Below are 25,540 nucleotides of genomic sequence, written 5' to 3'. Positions count from 1 at the left end.
TGTAGCGCATTCATAAGGAAATGACTGTCATTACATTTTGTAGGGATATCAAAGACGGAAGCATTTAAGATGTAAATATAGATATTTAACATACGAATTTATTCATTTCATTATTTCTCGTGGTATAGTGCCTGATCAGCTATGAAAACTAATATATCTACGACTGTGAAGACATATTTATGAATTAAATAAAGTGTGACCGGTCGACAGGGGAAGTTTACTCCTCCTAGGCACCTGATCCCATCTCTGGTATGTCCAGGGGTCCGTGTTTGCCCAACTATCTGTTTTGTATTGCTTATAGGAGTTATGAGATTGATCGCTGTTCGTTATCTTCACCTTTCATTGATCACTGTTCGTTATCTTCACCTTTCATCATACAAATGATGGGATATAAGTTCTCGTATCTGATTGCAACACGACGGTGTATTCAGGGTTTCTTTTAAGAACATTCTACGCAATTTCTATCAATCAATCACATGACAAATCAAACTCAAAATGTAGCGTTAAACCAGTGGGGAGTTTATGATACTAAAAGTGATACTTCGTCCTAAGCAGATTGATCGCGTTTTACAGTTTGATTGCGTCTGGCATCTGTTGCTGATCTCAGACTCCTACACAGTATTTAGTATAATAATCGTTGGTTATTCATCAAGATGAATTTAAGCGGAAATCAGGGAATTGTTCCGTCTTCGAATACTCCATGGGTTTTCTCTGTTTTTCAGTTGATACTGGCTTTCTTTATTGTATTGGAGAACGGAATAGTACTTATAGCAGTGATAAAATACCTGCGCCGACTGACACCAGCATGTCTTCTGATCATCAATCTAACAGTAGCCGACATTGTGATGGGACTGGTACTTCCGGTTCAGGTGGCGTCGAGGCTCAGCGTATCATTTGCCGAAAATGATTCTGTCTGTTCTGCAAGAATATCGACAATGGTACTGGCGTCATTTTCGTCACTCTTTGCAGTACTGTTGACTGCAGTCGACCGTTATCTTGGCGTATGTCGATGTATTTCTTATTACAAAACAGTCACCATCAAGAGGACAACTGGCGCCATTGTCTGTATGTGGATTTATGCAGTTGTTGTAGCTTTTTACCCTTTCCGTTTTTACAACCAGGATATTCAAACAACTCCTGACTGTGTTATGAAACAGCACGTGTCGCACGTATACGTGGGATTTATGCCATTTCAGTATTTTTCGATTTTGATAATAATGTGCTACATCTACTGCCATATCTGCAGAACCGCTCTTAACAGAAGACGAACTATATCAGTCGATCAGGGATTCGTGTTAAGCTCTCGCGTTCTGAGACTTGAACGAGAGCTGAGAGCTGCTCGGTTGATGGCCCTTATCTTGATTGTGTTTGTTTTTTGTTGGACGCCTTTTGCCGTGACACAGATATACGACATAACAGAGAGCGAAGTCAACCCGACTGTTGTAAAGTTTACAGATACTTCGGCTTTTCTGGGAATTCTAAATTCAGTGGTGAATCCATTCATATACCCCTTGCAAAATCGAGACTTCAAGAAAGCTTTTACACAAGTATTTTTATGTCGTACAAAATTATGTTAATGTACATGTACACATCTTGAATTGAATATAGTAGAAATTAATTTGACCGCTTATATGTCTTTTCAGAATATGAGATTTTGGTTCTACCAGAAATCTTTGAGCATGAACTTGGGAACAAGTAATGTACACGTAATTGTGTAGTAAATCTTATTCCACTGGACCAAATGCCTCCAAGTCCTTCTTCAACATATTTTGTCTGTCTGCTGTTAATCGTGTGATTGGCAGTCTAACTGGACCTATATCAATTCCACTTAAAATACCAAACATCGCCTTTGCTATTTCTATCCCGGCTCCTAAAGTAAAAATTGAAATTAATCCAATGAAGCAATTATCCACATCAAACTTTTCATAAAGTTAATTTTCACATTGACACATTCTTGACTTTTGCATGTACATGTACATGTAGTTGAAAATCGTGAAAATTAGTTTCCGTGAAATGGTATATGTCTGGCGGAAAACTTTTAGTATAGAAAATTACGCACGGATGAATTTTCAAATAATGCAGAACATAAATGTGAAATAACTATTTACCATATTTGCCTCTTATGTTATTCAGTTCCAAAATGCGAGTCTACAAAAGAAAAAATTGAGGACTCAGTTTTTTGTAAATCTTTGCTCGACAATTAAGGATTGTGGAATACCTAATGAATGAATCGTGGAGTTGGAAGTGGTGGAGGCAATATGAAGGTTTAACGTACATGTATAAAGATGGTAAGGAAATTTCGTGTTGACCGACAAAACAGAATTCACCATTTTCACCTCTGAATTGATTTATTGTAACACTTACCTGAATTGCCTGGGCGGTTTCCCTGTCTCTGGAATCATATGCCTTTTTCAACTTGTAGAATAGGGTTCCCATGTATGGCGCCGTCACAGGGACATTAATCCCAAAGGTGAAATACGGTAAAAATTGCTGTTGACAAGTTTATATTTTAGATCGAACGATGCTAATGAGTATCACGTGCAAATAACACAGTCGTGCAACATCATTCTTCCTTTCAAGCTACATAGAATTCATAAGATACTGGTAGTGTGAATGGTTTAAAAACTTACTGCATCAGTTCCCATCAATACTTGGAACCTATTAGGATCTACCAGAGTGCAGTTATAAGCGTTGTTCAGTTCCTTTGAGGAATGCTTAAGACCGACCAAATTCGGAATTCTGTCTTTTGCTAGCAGGAGGAATTTGAAAGGATCCACTGTATAGAGGCAACAACATCATTTGAAAATAAAAAAAATTCTTCTGGAAATTATTCCATTGTCAAAAGTTATTGCTTCGCACTTACAGTAAATTCCAGTAACAAAATTGATGCAGTAGTAGAAGAAAGGTACTTCTGGTGCTACTTTGGCGATCTCGCACATAGTGTCCACCAGGGTTTCTGATCAAACATATTCACAATTCATTTAACAGTTGGCAAAAAAGGCGTGGTGTAATCATATGAAACGTCAGAATGTTGAAGAATTTTGCTTAATACAGAGAATGTCGTTATAGAACAGAGAAAAATATCAAATGGAGCTAAAATATAACTGACCTTCATTGGTAGGTTTAATATATGAAGGACAGAGGGATGCCATTGCTTCTACGCCAATAGAGCTGGCGTGTTTAGCCTACATTTAGAATCACAGTTTTGCAAAAACTTCTATAATTTGTATATAAATAGAAATTAATATTAACATTTTAAAATATGCGTACACGAAAAAAGCTAGCCGATGGGATTATACTGTAAGCTACCCAAGGATAGGGGTTTGCTTGTATATTTCTGAATCCTCAGCAGATCCACTCATGTCAGGATAATTCTAAAGATCATTTAACTTCAATAAACAATATCTCGGTCACAATTCTCTTCCATTTTTGGTGAAGAATACTAGAAACTTTTCAGTCTTAATATGTATTTATTATGATGAATAAACAAAACAAGGCACAAATAAAATCTCTTCATGTGGTGAACTCTGTATACTACGACAGGCTTTATACAAGTGCTGAATTTTCAGAAATACAAGTTTTGGTTGTCCAGTGTGGTAGGAGATTTCTAACTAAGTTTTTACTATGATTATTACATTATGAGTAGTCTCACCTTAATTTTCTTCTAAGAGATTTGAATGTTACCGCCGCTCAACTTGTAGAAATCTACCGTAGTAACGTAGCGAGTTTACTTATATAACCTTCGGTCCTAGACCACATGACTACAGTTAACCAATCAAAATATGCCGTACAGGCCTCTAACCAATCAGCGACTTGTACGGTGACATCGGCTCCCACACAATTTCCCACACACAACTACTTTTTCCCGTACAGGCTACCATACAAGCACGAAAGGAATATCAATGAGTACCGATAATTAAAACTGAGTAACATACATTAAGAAGCTCAATTTGCTAATCTAAACAAGTAAATAAATATCACAATATCTCATGCATGTGGGTTAAACATATTCTGTCTTGTGTGCGCACGAATACAGTTACTATCAACGATACCGTAAACAAATATAGTTCCTTAAGATATGACTGGTTACATGTAGTATGTAATAAATAACAACGAATTCTCAACCTCAAATTGTTAAAGAACATTAATTCATATGTCTAAATGATTCACATAGTAAATACTATCTCACAACCATCGTAAATATCTTCGTCACCAAACCGGAAGTGACGAGTGATACTGCACTCGTAAAAAGATGATGGCAGCCAAAAACATGAAATGTGAATATCCACCCGACATTCCCCAATATTATTACTACTACTACCCCTCGTGAAACTAAAACTGGTAATTAGAACAGGAATTATTCAAGGGAATGCACGTAAGTACATGAAATGACTCGAGATTGCTCTAAACTCGTAAATGAATAACTTAACTCTCGGAACACGTGTAAACATGAGACATGTCAAAATATATGGGACCATTTCTGAAGGAATACATCGTAATGCACAATACAATGTCACTAATTATTATTGATCCAAACATGTTAAAAGTAGAAAATCAAGTGACAGGTTACACTACTTACTAGATCTTGAGAATCTTTGATATTGCTGGTTCCGACATGCAGGATAATTTTCAATCTATTGTACAGATAAAACATTTCTTTGTTTAAAAGTAATCAAGAAAATAACAAAGAAATCTAAATATAGATGACCACGTGGTATCCTTACTTTCCTTTCGCCGCTTTCATCCATGCTTCTGCTACCTTCTTCCTTTCTTCCAAAGTCATCGACATTCCCTCCGCTAACGTTCCATTAACTGTTTGAAAAGTAAATACATACTGTGGACGTACCCACAAATTCCACAATATTAAGTACGGAGAAAAGCAAGTGTGACATTTTCCTGCAATTAATTATAAACTTTCATACTCACCAAAAACATACTGGAATTGATGATCTTTCAAGTATTCCACATATTCCTCAAACTTATCAAAGTTGATTTCCCTGTTAAAAAAGGTTTAATTTTCTTATTACCATTCCAGCTTTTGAAACAATTTTCATCAACAAATAAAATATTTAGTATATTTCTATAAACATATGTGCTAGATAAACTTTTAAAGTACAAGTAACCAAAAGGTTGACTTCCTCTATCTCGGGGTGCTGACTTAATTTTCTCTGAAAGGTACAATAGATATTGGAAGGTGCTGAATTTGACATTTACTAGAAGGTACACTAGGTATGAAAAGGTGTTCACCGTAGGCAGGAGGTGTAAAATATTAACCAACGGATTGAGAAACTTCCATATAAGATAAATAGCAATTTAAGGAAGACGGCAATTTACTGGGTCCGTAATAGTTAAAAATGAATTCTTGGGCACATGCTGAATATTCTTTGCGAAAGGTTAGTAAATATAGTGATCCGATACTCTCTACGTTTGTTCTGTAGAGTCGAAGAGGTCATATTGGAAAATAGGGATTCAGTAATCGGGTTATTATTCTATAAGTTAATTGTGACTAACGCGATAGTATCCTCGTATAAATGGCCCCAACACCGACAAATCAGGCATAACTAAATTCTTTGCGCATGACGTCAGCATACAGATACACTTCAGAAAATTGGACATGCATAGCCTTCATCCATATAGACAATATTACCAAATGTGGAATTAATGCCAAGTTTGTTTACACTGCAGTAGTAATAATGGACCTTATAAATAATAAATAAAGACATTGTTGTTACAAGCTTTACCAGCTGGAACCAAAACATATTCCTCATGCAACCTATCTAATTATTTAATCACTTCTGGTTTACTAAACACAGCAGCATAGATGGTACGTACTTTTGTTTTGATATGTCTAATACGGGATTTTGATATTCCTCTTATGCAAGGTGAAGATAACGAACAGTGATCAATCTCATAACTCCTACAAGCAATACAAAATAGAGAGTTGGGCAAACACGGACCCCTGGACACACCAGAGGTGGGATCAGGTGCCTAGGAGGTGTAAGCATCCCCTGTTGACCGGTCACACCTGCCGTGAGCCCCATATCCTGATCAGGTAAACGGAGTTATCCGCAGTCAAAATCAGTGTGCCAAGAACGGCTTAACAATCGGTATGAAACACGTCAGACAGCATTTGACCCAATCCGAGGTTGTATTGACGAACTAGATCGTTATAACGACAATAGAATTTGCGAAATGCTGACTTCAATCGAGACTGTTGAAATCCCTGTACCATCAACTTGTTTGTCAGTAGTTTACCTCGATTTAAAAACTGACTATACCCAGAACAAGCTCTTGCATATCGAATCAGTTGAGATATATAAACACCATATGCAGGTGATAATGGAATATTGCTACATAAATGTGGGAAGTTGACGATAGAGAAGCTGAAAATCCCGTTTGTCATACTGTTGAGTTGTTAGTTTGCCGTTAATGTCTACTTTCAATAAAATATCTAAGTATGAAGCAGAAGTGGACGACTCTGTGGTGTCCTTTATTTCGAGCTCACAGGGATATATCAAATCGACATATGAATGAAAGCTATCATTGTTAATAGACAAAACGTCATCGATATATCTAAAAGTCGAATTGAAGGTCACAGCGAGAGATTTTTTCTTCTCACGTAGAAGTTTTTGAATAAATTCTGCTTCATATGAATATAAAAACAGGTCAGCTAACAAAGGAGCACAATTCGTGCCCATGGGAATTCCAACAGACTGTTGGAAGACCTGATCACCAAAGACCACGAAGATATTGTCAATGAGGAACTCTAGCATATTTTTTATTTCAACTTCAGAGTACTTGTGCGTGGAATCAGAGTGGTGTTTAACAAAGTAAGTTTTTGAATGACTGATCACTAGATATGAATATTTCCGTTTTCCGTTTTTGTTGAAGAAGCAACTGTCTATGATGTCAAAAAGTCTAGTCTTTAATTTATCGTGAGGAATGGTCATGTATAGTGTTGAAAAGTCATAGGTCTTAATGCTATTGATTTGGGAAAAATTCTGTGATTTCAAGTTTACTAAAAGTTCTTATACATTTTATTCATTCTGACAAGGTATCAAGCTCTTCTTTTTCATATTTAGCCCATCTTCTGGCATAATCTTAGACATCTTTTTTTGTTTGAGAAATATCTCATTTGGGCACGTAAAGAAATCTCTCTTATGTTCTTAAAGATATCTCTCATGCAAATTCTTTAAAATATATCTCTTTCGGTTAAAGATATATCTTTTTGATTTAAAGAGATGTCTCTCTAGGTGAAAGAAATATCTCTCAAAAGTAAAAGAGACACTATTATAAATGAAAAAAAATCATGATTATAAATGAGGTTTCTCTCTAAGTGAAAGATCAGATATCTTCTAAAATTTGAATTATAGAGATATCTTATTTTCTGAATAAACAATAAAACTGCTTGCCATAGATCCTGGAAGAACTTTAAGTGAGTAGGATTTCTAATGAAAATTAACTTACCCATCACTGCGAAAGGGTGTAAATGGTGCTGCAACAGAACCAACAACCTTGAAATTCTTAAAGGCCTGTAAAAATTCATAGTATGTATTCTGATAATGTAACCAATCGATCAAGTTTAATGAAACAATCATTCTGTTTGTAATGCATAGCAATACATGTCCCCTATCGGTCCCAAATAAATTCGTTTGCGTAATATTCTGCGTACATAGTCTTATGTCAACAGTTTATGCATAATGAAATGAAAATAAATAAATGATACAATACATGTAAGAAGGAAAATAAAATTTGATAAGTGTATACATATTGCCGGGACTATGACCGGCCTTGAAATTTCAATTGTATCACTTTTTGCCTTTTCTTTCATCTTGATATTCAAACATGTCAACAATCATCTACAATCGAAGATATCATTTTCGCTACATCAAACAACGCTTCATTCATATGAGTAGTATAACGCGGCTAGATAGGGGTTCAACTGAGTGCAGTTTAGAGAGCGGGCCGATAGGCGGTTCAACTGAGTGCAGTTTTGAGTGTAGTTTGAAGTGCGGGGTTTTATAGAGGGGTCAAGCAGTTGGCCAGGTGGCCGGGGCCACCTGGCGCGGTCAAACGGGGTTGGCGCGGTCAAGCTGGGCAGGTGGGGAGAGCTGGCGATGTGCAGCAGGCGAGGTGGGGGGATAGCGTGTGAACGTTTTGTATTCCTGGTGTATTCCTTTATGTTAAATTTTCAAATAAAAAGAATTAAAGAACAATGGTTGAAAGTTTACACATTTATTGACACGCACATAATTTACTGACCTCGTCTAACAGCTTAGGCGTCAGGTTTCGTTTTCATTTCTCGGAAACGCGGGTATTTCGTAAACAGCTCTCCCCACCTGCCCAGCTTGACCGCGCCAACCCCGCTTGACCGCGCCAGGTGGCCCCGGCCACCTGGCCAACTGCTTGACCCCTCTATAAAATCCCGCACTCCAAACTACACTCAAAACTGCACTCAGTTGAACCCCCTATCTAGCTGCGTTATACTACTCATATCCTCGGCCTCGAGTTCTATTGCTGTGTTAGGAACAACTTCATCACCAGTATTCTGTACTATGACGCTCATAAAGATCAACATTTTTGCTTCTCTCTAGCATCTTAAACATTTGCTACTTTCCACCCACAATCGGCAATCATCGTAAGGTAGAGCTATGTAACAATCTTCGCCTGAACTACCTGTTTATTCTTTTCCTATTACAGAAATGGCAATTTTTTAGATTACACAAGTGCGATACTTTAAAGAGATGATGCATTCAATTCTTGACAGATTGAACAGTATTTGTTTTGACTACATGATTGGTTGCATGCGTAATGAATCTAATAATGTCTTACTCTTAATTTACTTTTGATGAGTTTATTATTTCACAATTTACCCCAAATATTAATTATTGCTGTAAACAGCTGCTATGAAAGTCTTACAGAGGACAGGTTTGTTGTCTCCCTGGTACCAGATGACATGGACAGAAGGAAATTGATGTGTCGTGATTGTACAGGAAATGGTAGCTGTTTGTATAATGCCTTATCACTACTGGCGATGAACACTTGTCAACATGTCTGCGCATCCTTACAGCTTGTAAATTGTACTTCAATGGTCAACATACTTAAACCACCCATGTTACTAAATGTGGTAAAGAATCCAGATTATGTGCAGAAATGTAAAGGATGTTACATCTATGATCTTCCCAATTACAGATGAGAAAACCAAGCAGAAGTCAAAATGTTAACAACGCTATTTCGCTGACGTGTCAATGAAAGGTAAAGATAACGAAGAGTGATCAATCGCATAACTCCTATAAGCAATACAAAATAGAGAGTTGGACAAACACGGACCCCTGGACACACCAGAGGTGGAATCAGGTGCCTAGGAGGAGTAAGCATCCCTGTCGACCAATTAAACCCGCTGTGAACCCTATATCTTGATAGGTAAACGGAGTTATCCGTAGTCCAAATCAGTGTGCCAAGAACGGCCTAACAATCGGTATGAAACAGGTCAGACAGTATTTGACCCAATGATAGGTTGTATCGGCAAACTAGATCGTTATAACAACCATATAATTTGCGAAATGCTGATTTTAAACGAGATTGTTGAAACCCCTGCACCATCAACTTGTTTGTCAGTAGCCTGCCTCAATTTTTTAACTGACCATACGCAGAAAAAGCTATTGCATATCGAATGACTGAAGACTCTTAATTATGATTTGGAGCATAATGGTGGTGAGAAAGTGAATACTTGAAGGTTAGATCAAAACAGAACAATGTTTGATTATGATCTAAAATGATATGGGGTTTGGGGGTTGGAAGAGAGTAGTTGTTTTAATTATCATCATCATTATGCGCACTGTACACAAATAACACGTATGTGTGCGATGCATGCACATGTGCTTCTTGGTGGCATGCTGTTTGTTTAATCTTATAACATAAAATTTTGATTCTTTTCATTAAGTACCCAAAGAAATGATACTATTTCATTTTCAGACCGAATTTAAAACTGAACACATGGAAGTGGCTAGATGAAATATTTTGTTTATATAGAGTAACACCTTTTGATAAACGAATGTTATTTTGAGCATTGCAAATTGTGCTTTCATGGTAGTCTGGTCCCCACCCCCGCCACTCTTTGATCACTCGTTTTGGGACCCTAAAACGAGTGATCAAGGAGTGGCGGGGCGGGGACCAGACTACTTTCAGGGCGCTTTCGGATTTTCATGAAAAAATACCTATCACACTGCGAAATGTTTTTGGACGTTTATGGTCTTGTTGGCCAGATTCAACGCCTTTACTTGGTCTTCGTCCATGTTTCTCTTACCTTTTTTTCGGGAAGCTAATTGTTGATGGTATTTGCATGGAAGGCAATTGACTGTGATGATAGATTTTCACCTAAGAGACGGCGCCCCCCCCCCCCCCCCACCACCACCACCACCACACACACACACACACACCTAAAACTTTCAAATTTAAGGTAAATGGTGGTCTTTTCTTTTGAAAAATATACTAAACGATAAAAGAAGCAATAATTTGTTTCATTCCCGGAGAAATAAATTTCCAAATCTTTTGATTTCTTGAATACTTTATTGGAAGAACTTAGGGCGAATTTGTACCAGGCTGAAGCTAACAGCTACTAACCAGCAGCCAATAAGCACGTAGAAAGGAAAATCATCAAAAGACTGAGAGTACTCATAGAAAAATATTTAATTTGAAACCTATTCTAGAGGAAAATTTTTAATTTAATTAATGTTTTGAATTAATAAATGTCAATCGCAACACTCATGGGCAACTTAGCTCACCTGAGAGATTGTACACCAATGGTGAAATGAATTTATATCAGTAATTTGTAATGAAAGGAAATAAAATTGACCACACATTTCATTTTCTGATCTTTTTGAACAATTTCTCAGCTTACATGCACGAAAGTAAGTGCACATTGATAATTTAGCTCACCAGAATATTACAATCAGTTATTAAGTACCTATGAATAGATTGATATGATAGGGGAAATTATATGATGTGGGGTGCTTTATTATCTCAAGACTGATCCTATTTTCATGTGCCAATCCATTTGAAATCATATTGCATTCAAAAATCTTTTCTGTAAATTAGCTCACCTGAAGAGTGATAACCATTGCTTTGTAACAAAAGAAATCAACAAAGGAAATCTTTTGAGCAAGTGTTGTAAGGAAGCAGGATTAGATAATGAAACAAACACTTTCTCTGTACTATCTGGTGAATAATACCTCCATCCTGTGACTGGTATAAAAAATTGTGCATTAGCTCACCTGATTTTGACATTGCGCATAACCTAGTAAGAAAACGTGTAACACGAGTTTTATGACTGCTTTTAGAGCTGTAATCTGTGAAGACAAGGCGGAAGGAACATCAAGGCAAGGTAGAGGACCCCTAGAACTATCATTTACCACTTTCAGTTTGGGGATGTAGTGGTACCACAAAGTGGCTTCCGGGGGTCGGGACGGATTTCAAGTCCCAATTTCTACTCAACGAGGAATGAAAAGGACAATGTATCCATTGATTGAGGCTACTCGATGCCATGTAAAAAAAAAAAAGAGTTCTGGGATACCCGGAAGTATTGTTTAGCTCATCTGAACTTTGACATTTTTCGTTTCTCGTAATGAAGGAGGGGGGTTTTATGACTGCTTTTACAGCATTAATCTTTGACGACAAGGCGAAAGGAACATCAAGGCAAGGTAGAGGACCCCTAGGACTATCATTTACCACCTTCAGTTTGGGGCTGTAGTGGTACCACCATGTGGCTCCCGGGTAGATTTCTAGTCCCTATTTCTACTCAACGAGGGGTGACAAGGACAATGTATCCATTGGTTGAGGTAGCGAGTACTATGGGCTACTCGATACCATGTAAAGAAGAGCTCTGGGATACCCAGAAGTACTGTTTAGCTCACCTGAACTTTGACATTTTTTGTTTCTCGAAATGAAGGAGGGGGGTTTTATGACTGCTTTTACAGCATTAATCTTTGACGACAAGGCGAAAGGAACATCAAGGCAAGGTAGAGGACCCCTAGGACTATCATTTACCACCTTCAGTTTGGGGCTGTAGTGGTACCACCATGTGGCTCCCGGGTAGATTTCTAGTCCCTATTTCTACTCAACGAGGGGTGACAAGGACAATGTATCCATTGGTTGAGGTAGCGAGTACTATGGGCTACTCGATACCATGTAAAGAAGAGCTCTGGGATATCCAGAAGTACTGTTTAGCTCACCTGAACTTTGACATTTTTCGTTTCTCGAAATGAAAGAGGGGGTTTTATGACTCCTCTTCCAGCATTAATCTTTGACGACAAGGCGGAAGACACATCAAGGCAAGATAGAGGACCCCTAGAACTATCATTTACCACCTTCAGTTTGGGGCTGTAGTGGTACCACCATGTGGCTCCCGGGCAGATTTCTAGTCCCTATTTCTACTCAACGAGGGGTGACAAGGACAATGTATCCATTGGTTGAGGTAGCGAGTACTATGGGCTACTCGATACCATGTAAAGAAGAGCTCTGGGATACCCAGAAGTACTGTTTAGCTCACCTGAACTTTGACATTTTTCGTTTCTCGAAATGAAAGAGGGGGTTTTATGACTCCTCTTCCAGCATTAATCTTTGACGACAAGGCGGAAGACACATCAAGGCAAGATAGAGGACCCCTAGAACTATCATTTACCACCTTCAGTTTGGGGCTGTAGTGGTACCACCATGTGGCTCCCGGGCAGATTTCTAGTCCCTATTTCTACTCAACGAGGGGTGACAAGGACAATGTATCCATTGGTTGAGGTAGCGAGTACTATGGGCTACTCGATACCATGTAAAGAAGAGCTCTGGGATATCCAGAAGTACTGTTTAGCTCACCTGAACTTTGACATTTTTCGTTTCTCGAAATGAAAGAGGGGGTTTTATGACTCCTCTTCCAGCATTAATCTTTGAAGACAAGGCGGAAGACACATCAAGGCAAGATAGAGGACCCCTAGAACTATCATTTACCACTTTCAGTTTGGGGCTGTAGTGGTACCACCAGGTGGCTCCCGGGGGTCGGGGCAGATTTCGAGTCCCTATTTCTACTCAACAAGGAATGACAAGGACAATGTATCCATTGATTGAGGTAGAGAGTACCATGGGCTACTCGACGCCATGTAAAGAAGAGTTCTAGGATACCCGGAAGTATTGTTTAGCTCACCTGAACTTTGACATTTTTCGTTTCTCGTAATGAAAGGGGGTTTATGACTGCGTCAATCTTTGAAGACAAGGCGAAAGGAACATCAAGGCAAGGTAGAGGACCCCTAGGACTATCATTTACCACTTTCAGTTTGGGGCTGTAGTGGTACCACCAGGTGGCTCTCGGAGGTCGGGACAGATTTCGAGTTCCCATTTCTACTCTAAAAGGGGTGACAAGGACAATGTATCCATTGATTAAGGTAGAGAGTACTAAGGGATACACGATCCCATGTAAAGAAGAGCACTGGGATTCCCGGAAGTATTGTTTAACTCAGCTGAACTTTGACATTTTTCGTTTCTCGTAATGAAGGAGGGGGTTTTATGACTGCTTTTACAGCATTAATCTTTGACGAAAGAAACATCACGGCAAGGTAGAGGACCCCTAGGACTATCATTTAACACTTTCAGTTCGGGGCTGTAGTGGTACCACCAGGTGGCTCAGGGGGGTCGGGGCAGATTTCGAATCCCTATTTCTACTCTAAAAGGGGCGATAAGGACAATGTATCCATTGATTGAGGCAGAGGGTACTATGGGCTACTCGACGATACCATGTAAAGAAGAGCTCTGGGAAACCCGGAAGTATTGTTTAGCTCACCTGAACTTTGACATTTTTCGTTTCTCGTAATAAAAGAGGGGTTTTATGACAGGTTTTCCAGCTTTAATCTTTGAAGACAAGGCAAAAGGAACATCAAGGCAAGATAGAGGACCCCTAGGACTATCATTTACCACTTTCAATTTGGGGCTGTAGCGGTACCACTAAGTGGTTCCTGGGGTCGGGACGGATTTCGAGTCCCCATTTCTACTCCTTTAGGGGTGACAAGGACAATGTATCCATTGATTGGGGTAGAGGGTACTAAGGGGTACTCGATGCCATGTAAAGAAGAGCTCTGAGATACTCGTAAGTATTGTTTAGCTCACCTGAACTTTGACATTTTTCGTTTCTCGTAATGAAAAAGGGGGTTTTATGACTGGTTTTCCAGCATTAATCTTTGAAGACAAAGCGGAAGGAATATCCTCAACGAATAAAGACATTCCAGAGTTATCTTTCTTACAAATATATAAATCCACGAAATTACGTCCGCACGAATCCGTGAAAATTCAGCAATCCACGAAAATTGGCCCCACGAATTTAAATGATTCTACAGTATGCATTTTATACGAAAGGCGGCAAGTGAAAGGATAGATAATTGATATTGATTTATGTATTGATCGCCACTTAATTTAACTTGCAGCCACTATTTAATATCTGGTGGCCTCCACTTAGTTTATATGGTAGTTATCACTAATTGAATATGTAGCTTTTGTCGAAGTTTTGCTGATATTTGGGTCAAAAGGTCAATGTCACTTCGAAACTTGTTTAGAAAAGCTTGTAGACATTCTACGGGCCAAATATTTTTGCTTGGCTCATACTTTAGGTGGTGGTGGGGGTGGCAGCTGCAGAAGTTGTCTTCAAAATTGTTTAAAATTCTCGTCAGGTGTAACATAATACTATCTAAACATTTCTCTTTTGCCCAAACTTCATTGATTAGGCTTGGTTTGTGGTTCGTCCTTCATAGCATGCGTTCAGTTCTTTAGTTCAAGATCACATTCCTAGCATTCCTACCATTCACTACTGCTATATAAAAAAAAAGAGGCCCATGGATCACATCGCTCATGTGAGTCACCTTGGCTCTGTTGATTTTCACCTGATGTAATTTTAATTTTGCTAACACAGTGTGGCCACAACTTCGGATCAAAAAATCACGTCATAACCGCACTTGAATTATGGCTAACATAACCTTGTTTTTTCTTGAGAAGGTGAAGGTTAGCCTTCGAGTTCCTCCTACTTCTAAGAAAGCCTAAACGATTAAATATCTTATTAACTATTTAAGGTAGAGCTTCCATACTTTGTATACAAATTCCTTATGGTAATAACTTTCATGCAATACCATGATCTATGCCATTTCTACTTTCATCTCCTGTGGTAAGCACTTAACATTTCATGCATGATCTATGACCTTGTATACCTTTTATGCACGAAATGCTAAGGGCTTACCACAAGAAATATATAATATGCAATTATGAAAACATTACTTGAAATAGTCCAGGATGTTTTAAATAGGTTTTCTTAAATGTACTCGTAGGTTAAATACCAAGCTCATCTGGTTAAAAAAAACTTGGTATGAAAATAAGGAATTTGCATATGAGATATGATACCTCTATCGATCACCATTCATACGTTATGAACCAGATTAAAAATTTTGACAGAGCGACGGGAAAAACAATATATATACCCCTACTATAGTTGCGGGAATACAAAAAAATTGAATCTATACAACATGGAAACATTTACAAAGGTCCGAGAGTTGGGGTCTACTTTGTAAATTAACCAAAAGTTTCACAGACAACAATGCTCTTAATTGTAAAACTCGCGCACAATTACTACATATAATCATTGCTTTACATACAATTGTTCTTGACAGATAAATGTGTTTTGCTTGTCTCGTCTTCCCCCCCCTCCCCCCCCCCCCCCACAATTTCATATTCTCTAGCACCATGGTTTAATTTCAACGAACCTTAGCACACGCTATCCCTATGTGTAGGAATTTGAAGTTTGTACAAACGAAGGAGCGCCTTCGCATTCAAGAAAAGGGAAAATGGGGAAGGTAATGAAAGGTGAAGATAACTAACAGTGATCAATCTCATTACTCCTAAACGGAATGCAAAATAGAGAGTTGGGCAAACATAGACCCCTGGATATACCAGAGGTGGAATCGTGTACCTAGGAGGACGGAGTATCCCCTGTTGACCGGTCACACCACCACTGAACTCTATCTCTTGATCAGTTAAACGGTGTAATCCGTAGTCAAATCAATGAGCCAAGAACTGCCTAACAATTGGTATGAAACACGTCAGACAGCATTTGACCCAATGAACTGTTGTATTGGCAAACTAGATCATTATAACGACCAAAGAATTTGCGAAATGCTGACTTTACACGAGATTGTTTAAACCCCTGTAGCATCAACTTGTTTGCAAGTAACGTGTATCGATTTAAAAACTGATCACACGTATAACAAGTTCTTGCGCATCGAATCAGTTGAGAGATTTATACACCATATGCAGGTGATAATGGAATATTGGTACATAAATATGGGAAGTTGACGATGGAAAAGCTCATCCCGTTTGCCATAAGGATATATCGAATCGACATATGCAGCAGGAAATTAGTTTGAACAATTATAATTTGGCCCGTACAACCTTTAAAGACCATGTATTTCATCCTTCGGTGCCAGTTGAAGTAAAATTCATATGGTAAATCCATGTACTGAAGGTTAAAATAAGAATTGGTATACTGTCTGATAAGATAAAATACTACAACAAGGCGTATAAAGAACATATAGAAACTGGTCACTTTGCGCAACATTTAGCCTAAATATGACGGAAATTGAAAAAGACGTTAACGGTGATGAAGATATGATATTATACCGGGCTCACGAAGGGGGGAATTATGATTCTGATAGTAGTGACGATAATACGCCTAGCAAAATACAGAAAAACTGTAAGAAAACAAGTTCTCACACAGAACAATAGACATGACGGAACACCCGACAACAGCAAAATCAGTAAAAGACACCGAGGACACAGAATCGGCAAAGGACATCATGAACAAAACAGAATTAGCGAAAGGCACAATGGAGAACACAGAATCAGTGAAAGACATCATAGACAGTCCAGAATAAGCGCAAGACATCATACACAACACAGAATCAACAAAAGACACTATAGACCACAAAGAATCAGCGAAATACATCATAGGCAGCATAGGATCGGCAAAAGATATCATAGGCAACCCAGAATCACCAAAAGACACCCTTGGCAACCCAGAATCAGCACAAGACACCATAAACAACCCAGAATCAGCGAAAGACACCCTGGGCAACCCAGAATCAGCGTAAGACACCATAGACAACCCAGAATTAGCGCAAGACATCATACACAACACAGATTTAACAAAAGACACTATAGACAGCACATAATCAGCGAAATACATCATAGGCAACATAGAATCAGCGAAAAACACCATAGGCAACATAGAATCAGCGAAAGACATCATACACAACACAGAATCAGCAGTTGAAACAGAGTAGAACGTAGATTCTAATGTTCTAACAGAGGTTACACAAGACTGTGAGGTGCATGTACCCAACGAGAGCATGAATGCTTTTCTCACAGTGGAGCAATTAGATAAAATACTTAGTGCTATTGGTGACATCCCTTGCGATGAAGTGATAGTTGAGCTTACCAGTACAGGTGAAGGAAACATTATATCAAGATTGACATAATCTAATCATACGTTAGCTAACGATTCACAAGATGCAGAAAGTACAACATATGAAAGCAGTTTCGATCTAATTGAAGATTCTTCAGATGAATATGTACTTCCAAGTGGAGGTAAGAGAAAATGGCTTAATAGTTCAAGTTCTCTGGGGAAGATAAAAAATGAAACGTACATTTAGAAAGACAAAAAATGTATGTGCTAATGAAAATGAATGTGAAGACAGTTGCAACAGCAGTCTTAATGAACCATCTACTTGTACGACTAGTACATTGAGATTTGGACGAAAGCAAAGAAACACAACAGAATGGAAAAGAAATAAAGCCAAGCAGCTTTGCAATAAAGGAAAGGCATACGCAAACTGCAAGGGCAGTAAAATCTCTGGGAGAACATAGAAAGAATTAACTTGCAAATGCAAGTACAAATGTCAAGACAAAATGTGTGCAACGTTCTGGAAGAACCCGATAAAGAAGACAGTTCAGATTGACTCAAGATTACGGTAGAGCATCTCATAATCTGTGCACTGTGTGGCTTTTGTTTGTCAGTTTTGCCAAGTAGCGTTCCAAGAATTCATTTTTATCACATGATTCCATTTGTACAAACCCACAAAACAGGTTTGTTTCTTTTTTCTGATGTTGATGCGGAATCCGATGTTGATGCGTGTTCTATTAATCTATCTGGTTTTTGTAGATCACATTTTCGAAGATTTCTGATATAAATGTAGCTACCCATTGACGATTATTTGTGAATGTTACTAGATTAGCAAGCTGAACTGATGTTGATTTGTGGGATGAAATAATGAAAGTATTTTTCACACTATTCATGGGTGTGTGTTTTGTTGAATGACAAATTCAGATATTTTTGTTTTGAAATATCATTTTATAAATGGAATGAATGAATGATTTTTTTAAACATGATTCACTTACGTAATATCTGTTTCATTCCCATTCTGGATAATTTAAAAAAGGTGGTAAGTGGAAGTTACGACCTTAAGTAAAGTAAACAATGATTGAATACTACCAAACCAAAAGGACGTATATGTGAAAATAGGTTTGAAAACAGATATAAAACAACATTAAAGTATTTCTATATGTTTCTAAATCGATTTAGACACTTTGTACCATATCGAAAAGTTTTGGATCAGGTTTTGCTTTTTCTTTGTGTTTTTCTCTCTTATTTGAACTCAAACTTTGCATACACATATGACCGTCTGCCTCTACAGCGACGATATGTCCAGGGGTCCGTGTTTTCTTAACTACACAAGGTGAAGATAACGAATAGTGATCAATCTCATAACTCCTGTAACCGATACAAAATAGAAAACACGGACCCCTGGACACACCAGAGGTGGGATCAGGTCCCTAGGAGGAGTAAGCAACTCCTTTTGACCGTTGACTGGTTGACTATCTATTTTGTATTGTTTATAGGAGTTATGAGATTGGTCACTGTTCGTTACTTCACTTTTCATGAATGCAAAGGATTATTGTAAATAGATAAAACGTCGTCGATTTATCAAAATGTCCAGTTGAAGGCCACAACAAGAGATTTTGTCCTTCTCATGTAGAAACGTTTGAATAAACCGTGCTTCAGAAGAATATAAAAACAGGTCAGCTAATAAAGGAGCACTATTCGTGCTCATGGGAATTCCAACAGACTGTTGGAAAACCTGATCTCCAATCTGAAGAACCACTGAACTAGAAAATACAAAACTTATGTGAGAGGTTCTTTAATGAAATGCAAAAATAACAGTCCTGGAACCACAATAAGGGATTGGGATATATTGGACATTTTTAAAAAATCCTTTTCACGAACAACGTACCACAAATTTAGACCATTTCTTAGCGCCCAGGGCCGCAGCAATGAGAGTTCTTTCATTTACCTATGCCTGCTGCGAGAGGGAACCTCCGTTTAAAGGTCATATAAGAAAGATCCCACTTCTAAATGCCGAGTGTTTGGCAAAGGAGCAATGACTACTAATATTTAGGTCTTAGGTTTGACGCGGCCATGGCATAAGCGGGGCTATAACTCACGACCTTCCGGTTAAGAAGCGAAGGCCCTACCACTGAGCTACCGCAACCGACCAGGATTAGTAATGTTAATTTGCAAACATCCACACGAAGTGTAGATTCAAATTTGCTCAAATTATTGCCTCACTTAGGGTGGGACCACAGTATGGAACAAAGGGAATATACAAGGAAAACTTTTTTTCTCATACAGTGCCTGCCATGCTTAGTCGTACATGTATCAATATGCAAGCATCAAAAGATAGTGTAGGCTGAAGAAATAAATCCACCATTACTTCAACTGATGAGAGCAATTATTGATTTGATGCACGCATCAATTCAGTTTATTGCTCTCATCGATTCCAGTGATGGGTGCATCAAAGTGGTGTAGTTATTGCTCGCAACTTTACATTTGGAGATCGATGTAAATGATTTGATGATCTCTTTAATTGAAGATATCTTTAACTAATTATAACGCTTTCATATAAAGAATTAATGCGAGCAACAATTCAATATTACTGTGAATTTGTTGAATTGAAGATGTCTCTAATTATATTCATGTAGTTGGCCTCTCTCTAAAATAATTATTGCGCACATCAACTGAATCAATAATATCATTAATTCGATTGAGGAGAGCATCAAATCAATATTATTGCGCGCATTAATATGATTGATTGATTGATTGTATATTGTTTAACGTCCCTCACGAGAATATTTCACTCATATGGAGGCGTCACGCATTAATATGATATCAATAATTGAATTAAATGCGCGCAACAATTCAATTGAAGAGAGCAATAATTCATTTAATGCTTGCAATAATTGAATTATTGCTCTTTTCAATTAAATTGTAGCGCGCATCAATTCAATTAATGCGCGCAATAATCGAATTGTTGATCTCTTTAAATGAAATCATTAATAGCGCTCATCAATTCAGCGGAATGATTAATGCTATCAACAATTCAATTAATGTGCGCAATAATTTAGAATTGAAGATATCAATTATTTGCGGAGATATTTAATGGATTTGTTGCGCGCTTCAAATGAATTGATGATATCTTCAAATAATTAAAGATATCTTCTATTATTTGAGTTTATGTTAATTTGGCGCTCAATCCAACAGTACAAAATTGATTATATATCTGTAGTCGTGAACCAGTCCTTGAACGTCTGTCACAGGCCCGAAAAACGGTTGATCGTGAAAATTACTCGCCGCCAACCAGTTTACCGCAGGTAAATCGCGAAATAAAAGTAGCTGCGAATAAAAGTTGGTTTACAGTAACTGACGTGGTGATCGCCACATAAATTAAAAAAAAAACAACCATCAATTCGCGGCCAACAACTGAATTAAGTGACCGCCGGCAGTTAGACAATTAGGTAAATTATGTGGTGGACGCCATTCAGCTTAAGTGGCTGCCGCTAGATAATAAGTGGCGGTTGCCATACAAGAAGTGGCTTCCGTCACTTGAATTAAGTTGCGCCGCCAGATAATGAATGGCAGTCACCACTTAAATTAAATGGCGGTCACCAGTTCATTTAAATGGCGGTCGTTAGCTAAATCTATATCAATTCTCCATAGTACCTACCTATGTTCGTTCACAATATTGGGATACTTTGTACTACGCGCAATTATCTAAGGAAAATCATTCTATATTTTTTTTAAATAATTTGCTTCTTCCTCAAAGACCAATCATCTCACGTCTCTTTGACCCTTCCTAAGTATATGAAAGACTAGACGTAAAGACCATCAATCTATCACGACCCACTAGGGCCACCACGTGGTACCGCAACGGCTTCCAACAGAATGGGTGGAATCATAAATCTAGAAATGGAAAATCTTTACGATGGAAAGACGAAATGCATTATACCGAGCAGTCTCTATACATCAGATAATTATATGTATGAAAAATTCAGATGACCTAAACAATACTTTCCGGTATCACAAACCCCTTCTTTAGTTGAGTTAAACAATACTTCTAGGTATCCCAAAGCTCTTCTTTACATGACATCGAATATCCCTTAGTACCCTATACCTTAATCAATGGATACATTGTCCTTGTCACCCCTCCTAGAGTAGAAATGGGGAGTCAAAATCTGTCCAGACTATCCCAAGGCTCTTCTTTAGATGGCATCGAGTACCCCTTAGTGCCCTCTACCTCAATCAATGGATATATTGTACTTGTCACCCCTCAATTACTAGAAATAGGGACTCGAAATCTGTAACGATCCCCGGCAGCCACCTGGTGGTACAACTACAGCCCCAAACTGAAAGTAGTAAATGATAGTCCTAGGGGTCCTTGACCTAGCCTTGATGTTCCTTCCGCCTTGTCTTCAAAGATTAATGCTGGAAAACCAGTCATAAAACCCCCTTTTTCATTACGAGAAACGAAAACTGTCAAAGTTCAGGTGAGCTAAACAATACTTACGAGTATCTCAGAGCTCTTCTTTACATGGCATCGAGTACCCCTTAGTACCCTCTACCTCAATCAATGGATACATTGTCCTTGTCACCCCTTGTTGAGTAGAAATGATGACTCGAAATCCGTCCCAACCCCCGGGAGCCACTTGGTGGTACCACTACAGTCCCAAATTGAAAGTGGTAAATGACCCCTAGGACTATCATTTGCCACTTTCAATTTGGGGCTGTTTCAATTTGGGACTCCCGGGGGTCGGGGCAGATTTCGAGTCCCTATTTCTATTCGAGGAGGGGTGACAAGGACAATGTATCCATTGGTTGAGGTAGAGAGTACTATGGGCTACTCGATACCATGTAAAGAAGAGCTCTGGGATACCCAGAAGTATTGTTTAGCTCACCTGAACTTTGACATTTTTCGTTTTTCGAAATGAAAGAGGGGGTTTTATGACTCCTCTTCCAGCATTAATCTTTGAATAGAAGGCGGAAGAAACATCAAGGCAAAGTAGATGACCCCTAGAACTATCATTTACCACTTTCAGTTTGGGGCTTTAGTGGTACCACCAGGTGGCTGCCAGGGGTCGGGGCAGCTTTCGAGTCCCTATTTCTACTCAACGAGGAATGACAAGGACAATGTATCCATTGATTGAGGTAGAGGGTACCATGGGCTACTCGACGCCATGTAAAGAAGAGTTCTAGGATACCCGGAAGTATTGTTTAGCTCACCTGAACTTTGACATTTTTCGTTTCTCGTAATGAAAGAGGGGGTTTTATGACTGCTTTTACAGCATTAATCTTTGACGACAAGGCGGAAGGAACATCAAGGCAAGGTAGAGGACCCCTAGGACTATCATTTGCCACTTTCAATTTGGGGCTGTAGTGGTACCACCAAGTGGCTCCCGGGGGTCGGGACGGATTTCGAGTCCCCATTTCTACTCCTTGAGAGGTGACAAGGATAATGTATCCATTGATTGAGGTAGAGGGTACTAAATCTTCACAGATTACAGCTCTAAAAGCAGTCATAAAACTCGTGTTACACGTTTTCTTACTAGGTTATGCGCAATGTCAAAATCAGGTGAGCTAATGCACAATTTTTTATACCAGTCACAGGATGGAGGTATTATTCACCAGATATTACAGAGAAAGTGTTTGTTTCATTATTTAATCCTGCTTCCTTACAACACTTGCTCAAAAGATTTCCTTTGTTGATTTCTTTTGTTACAAAGCAATGGTTATCACTCTTCAGGTGAGCTAATTTACAGAAAAGATTTTTGATAACTGAAACTGCCTCATTTTCGTACACGTACCAGCGTTCGTTGCTCGTTCTTCGCTACATGTACATGTATAAGAGTTAAATTCATAACTGAAAGCTCTTGCATTTTTCTCTTATTCAGAACTTTCTAACTAAACAATTCCCGTGTTTAGTAATGATAATAATAATGATTTATTCTATTCTTTGATATTGATGAGTAATTTTCGCAGTTGATAATCCTGGTATTTTTGTGGTAGTTGTACTTAGTTTAGTTTTATATTTTTATATTGCCATTCACATTCATTCACTTCAATACATATTGCGCTGCGCTACTTACTAACTTTGTGTTGTGTGCTAAAGAAAAGCTTAATTATTTATTTAAATTCATTATTTGCATTTAATCATATAGTAAAAATATCAGCTACTTACAGTTGTTGGTGTTAGCAAATCCTCTATAAATCAATTATATACTTTATACTTTTGAGAACTCAATAATAGCAACACCCTTTGGATGTTTGGAATCTCTTTCAAAACTAGATTTCCTGAACTATTTCATAAAAAGAACTTTGTAGGGGACTAATTATAAGAATTAGGACAAGTTTTATAACTCACACCTTTGTTCCGCTTTCTCCCATATTCCTTAGTTGTGTGTACGCTAAGACACGACCTTTAACGGCAGACTGTAATACAAACACGACTGACCTGTTCACAGCTGAAGATAGCATGTTTCTTATCTCTGTTGTTCCCGTTACGATATTCATCAACATGCGCCTTACTCAGACCGTTTAGATGATGGTTCAAGAAGCTCAATTTTTTAAATTTAACACTTGAAATCAACGTGCCGTAGGAATAAGTGAACACCCATAAAACATGTAAAGTATTAAGCATGTCTTAGCATTTTATAAGACCCATTGTCATAGATCTAGAGGGACATTACGTGTATTGTCATATCATTAACCATTTTGATAACTAGTTTGTTTTTTAAAAATCAAAGTACTGAAAGTAGTAGCATCATCAAGGTGGTGTTTGGTAATGAATTATCTTGCATACAGTTTGCCATAAAAATGTTTAATTCCGTGTTTATCAGAATATCACTTTCATTTCAGATAAATTCTGTACTCAACAGCTTTATGGCGTGAACTAAATAATGTTTATTGCATTGCATGCACCTGAACCCCCTCTGGTATATCCAGGGACCTGTGTTTGTCCAACTCTCTATTTTGTATTCCTTGTAGGAGTTATGGGATTGATCACTGTTGGTTATCTTCACTTTTCATTTAACAATTGAGCGTGTATCTCTGCTGGTGGACACTATGTCCCCGAGGATACTTTTCGCTTGATATATGTTCTTCAGTGAATATAACAGTACAGGCTGACACGTCGCACAGTATAAAAAGAGTCCCTCTGTGGAGTCTACAAGGGGCACAGACTCTTAACAGAATAGTTGGTGTCCCTCGGATTATCCTTCGAGATATCAAACATTCGTCATATGGTCAGTCTTCAAATAGTCAACTTTGATACAGAAATGAAAATCCATATATCCAAATTAAAGACTATCATGTTCCATTAAGAAATGTTTCATGATTTCTTTTCAGATTTCCAAATGTTCTGTAAAAAATTGTAAAACTTGGAATATATTGATAACTAGAAAGTCATTTACTATTAATCTTACCAGACGTAGTGTTTTGTACCAAAAGCTTTGAGAATTTGGCCTGTAAATCTTCTAACGTTGTCTACGCTATTAAGTGTAACCTCTTTGGTTTAATTCACGTCGGGGAAACTAAGGGTTAACTTAACAAACGAATATCGGGACACAGATGCCAAATAAATAATGATGATATCTAACTTCTCTATAAACATTTTAATTCCCCTAAGCAATCCATGTTGTCCATGAGGGTCAGAATTCACCCCCCCCCCAAAAAAAACCAACCATCATATAAACAATCCAACTTTAAGTAAACAACGAGAATATCACTGATTAAGGACTCTACGTGCTGCAGTTCCATACATATATAATGATGATGTATACAGAAAATTTTACTAGTCCACAAGGAAATAACGTGAATGTGGTGGGACTTTCTCCAAATACACAAAGACGTAAACGCAGTCATGGACATCGTTCATTTGAAAGACCAAGTACACACTTGATTCATGTTTATCTTTCGTCAACAGACAATCAGGTCCACATCATATTCGCACAAATCTTTAATATATTCTATTGAGAGTTTTTAATATGTTATTTGAAGAAGTCAAAGCTAGTTCCTACTTGGATATTTCAACACCAGAATATAGACTGAAATCTTAGATTTTTGATGTTGTCTATCACA

The 25,540-nt window shown here is 38.0% G+C and overlaps 2 protein-coding genes across 4 annotated transcripts; one reads left to right on the top strand and one right to left on the bottom strand.

Annotated features, from left to right (window-relative positions):
• The first annotated feature begins 438 nt into the window (after positions 1 to 438).
• On the top strand, positions 439 to 1,577 carry LOC130054296 (adenosine receptor A2b-like). Its single transcript, XM_056163630.1, has one exon. The coding sequence runs from the start codon at positions 654 to 656 to the stop codon at positions 1,575 to 1,577; it is 924 nt and encodes a 307-aa protein (XP_056019605.1). The 5' UTR covers positions 439 to 653.
• LOC125671938 (N-acetylneuraminate lyase-like) lies at positions 1,538 to 23,932 on the bottom strand. 3 transcript variants are annotated; one of them, XM_048907935.2, is made up of 11 exons: positions 23,828 to 23,932; positions 7,468 to 7,532; positions 4,927 to 4,997; positions 4,725 to 4,812; positions 4,580 to 4,634; positions 3,110 to 3,185; positions 2,864 to 2,956; positions 2,631 to 2,776; positions 2,365 to 2,490; positions 2,109 to 2,148; positions 1,538 to 1,870 (listed from the first exon to the last, which is right to left on the bottom strand). In XM_048907935.2, exons 1-11 carry the CDS (start codon positions 23,846 to 23,848, stop codon positions 1,725 to 1,727), a joined length of 927 nt encoding a protein of 308 aa, XP_048763892.2. In that variant the 5' UTR covers positions 23,849 to 23,932; the 3' UTR covers positions 1,538 to 1,724. The 3 variants fall into 3 exon arrangements, with proteins under 3 accessions (XP_048763892.2, XP_048763894.2, XP_048763893.2); XM_048907937.2 differs by lacking the exon at positions 23,828 to 23,932 and adding an exon at positions 8,263 to 8,344; XM_048907936.2 differs by lacking the exon at positions 23,828 to 23,932 and adding an exon at positions 7,820 to 7,916.
• Between the last annotated feature and the right edge of the window lie 1,608 nt (positions 23,933 to 25,540).

The sequence above is a fragment of the Ostrea edulis genome, chromosome 4 (genome assembly GCF_947568905.1).
Source record: "Ostrea edulis chromosome 4, xbOstEdul1.1, whole genome shotgun sequence".
In the NCBI taxonomy this organism is placed as follows: Eukaryota; Metazoa; Mollusca; class Bivalvia; order Ostreida; family Ostreidae; genus Ostrea; species Ostrea edulis.
The sequence above is the reverse complement of the archived record's forward strand: the minus strand, read 5'-3'. Positions and strand labels throughout refer to the sequence as shown.

What these genes read in the sequence shown, in the direction of transcription:
- LOC130054296 (XM_056163630.1), top strand. Translation starts at nt 654, where the DNA reads ATGAATTTAAGCGGAAATCAGGGAATTGTTCCGTCTTCGAATACTCCA.
- LOC125671938 (XM_048907935.2), bottom strand. Translation starts at nt 23,848, where the DNA reads ATGGGAGAAAGCGGAACAAAG. An exon ending in ACACCCTTTCGCAGTGATGG is followed by an intron (nt 4,998 to 7,467) that starts GTAAGTTAATTT and finishes CTTTTTTAACAG; the next exon opens with GGAAATCAACTTTGATAAGT. An exon ending in TAACATAAGAGGCAAATATG is followed by an intron (nt 1,871 to 2,108) that starts GTAAATAGTTAT and finishes TTTTTACTTTAG; the next exon opens with GAGCCGGGATAGAAATAGCA.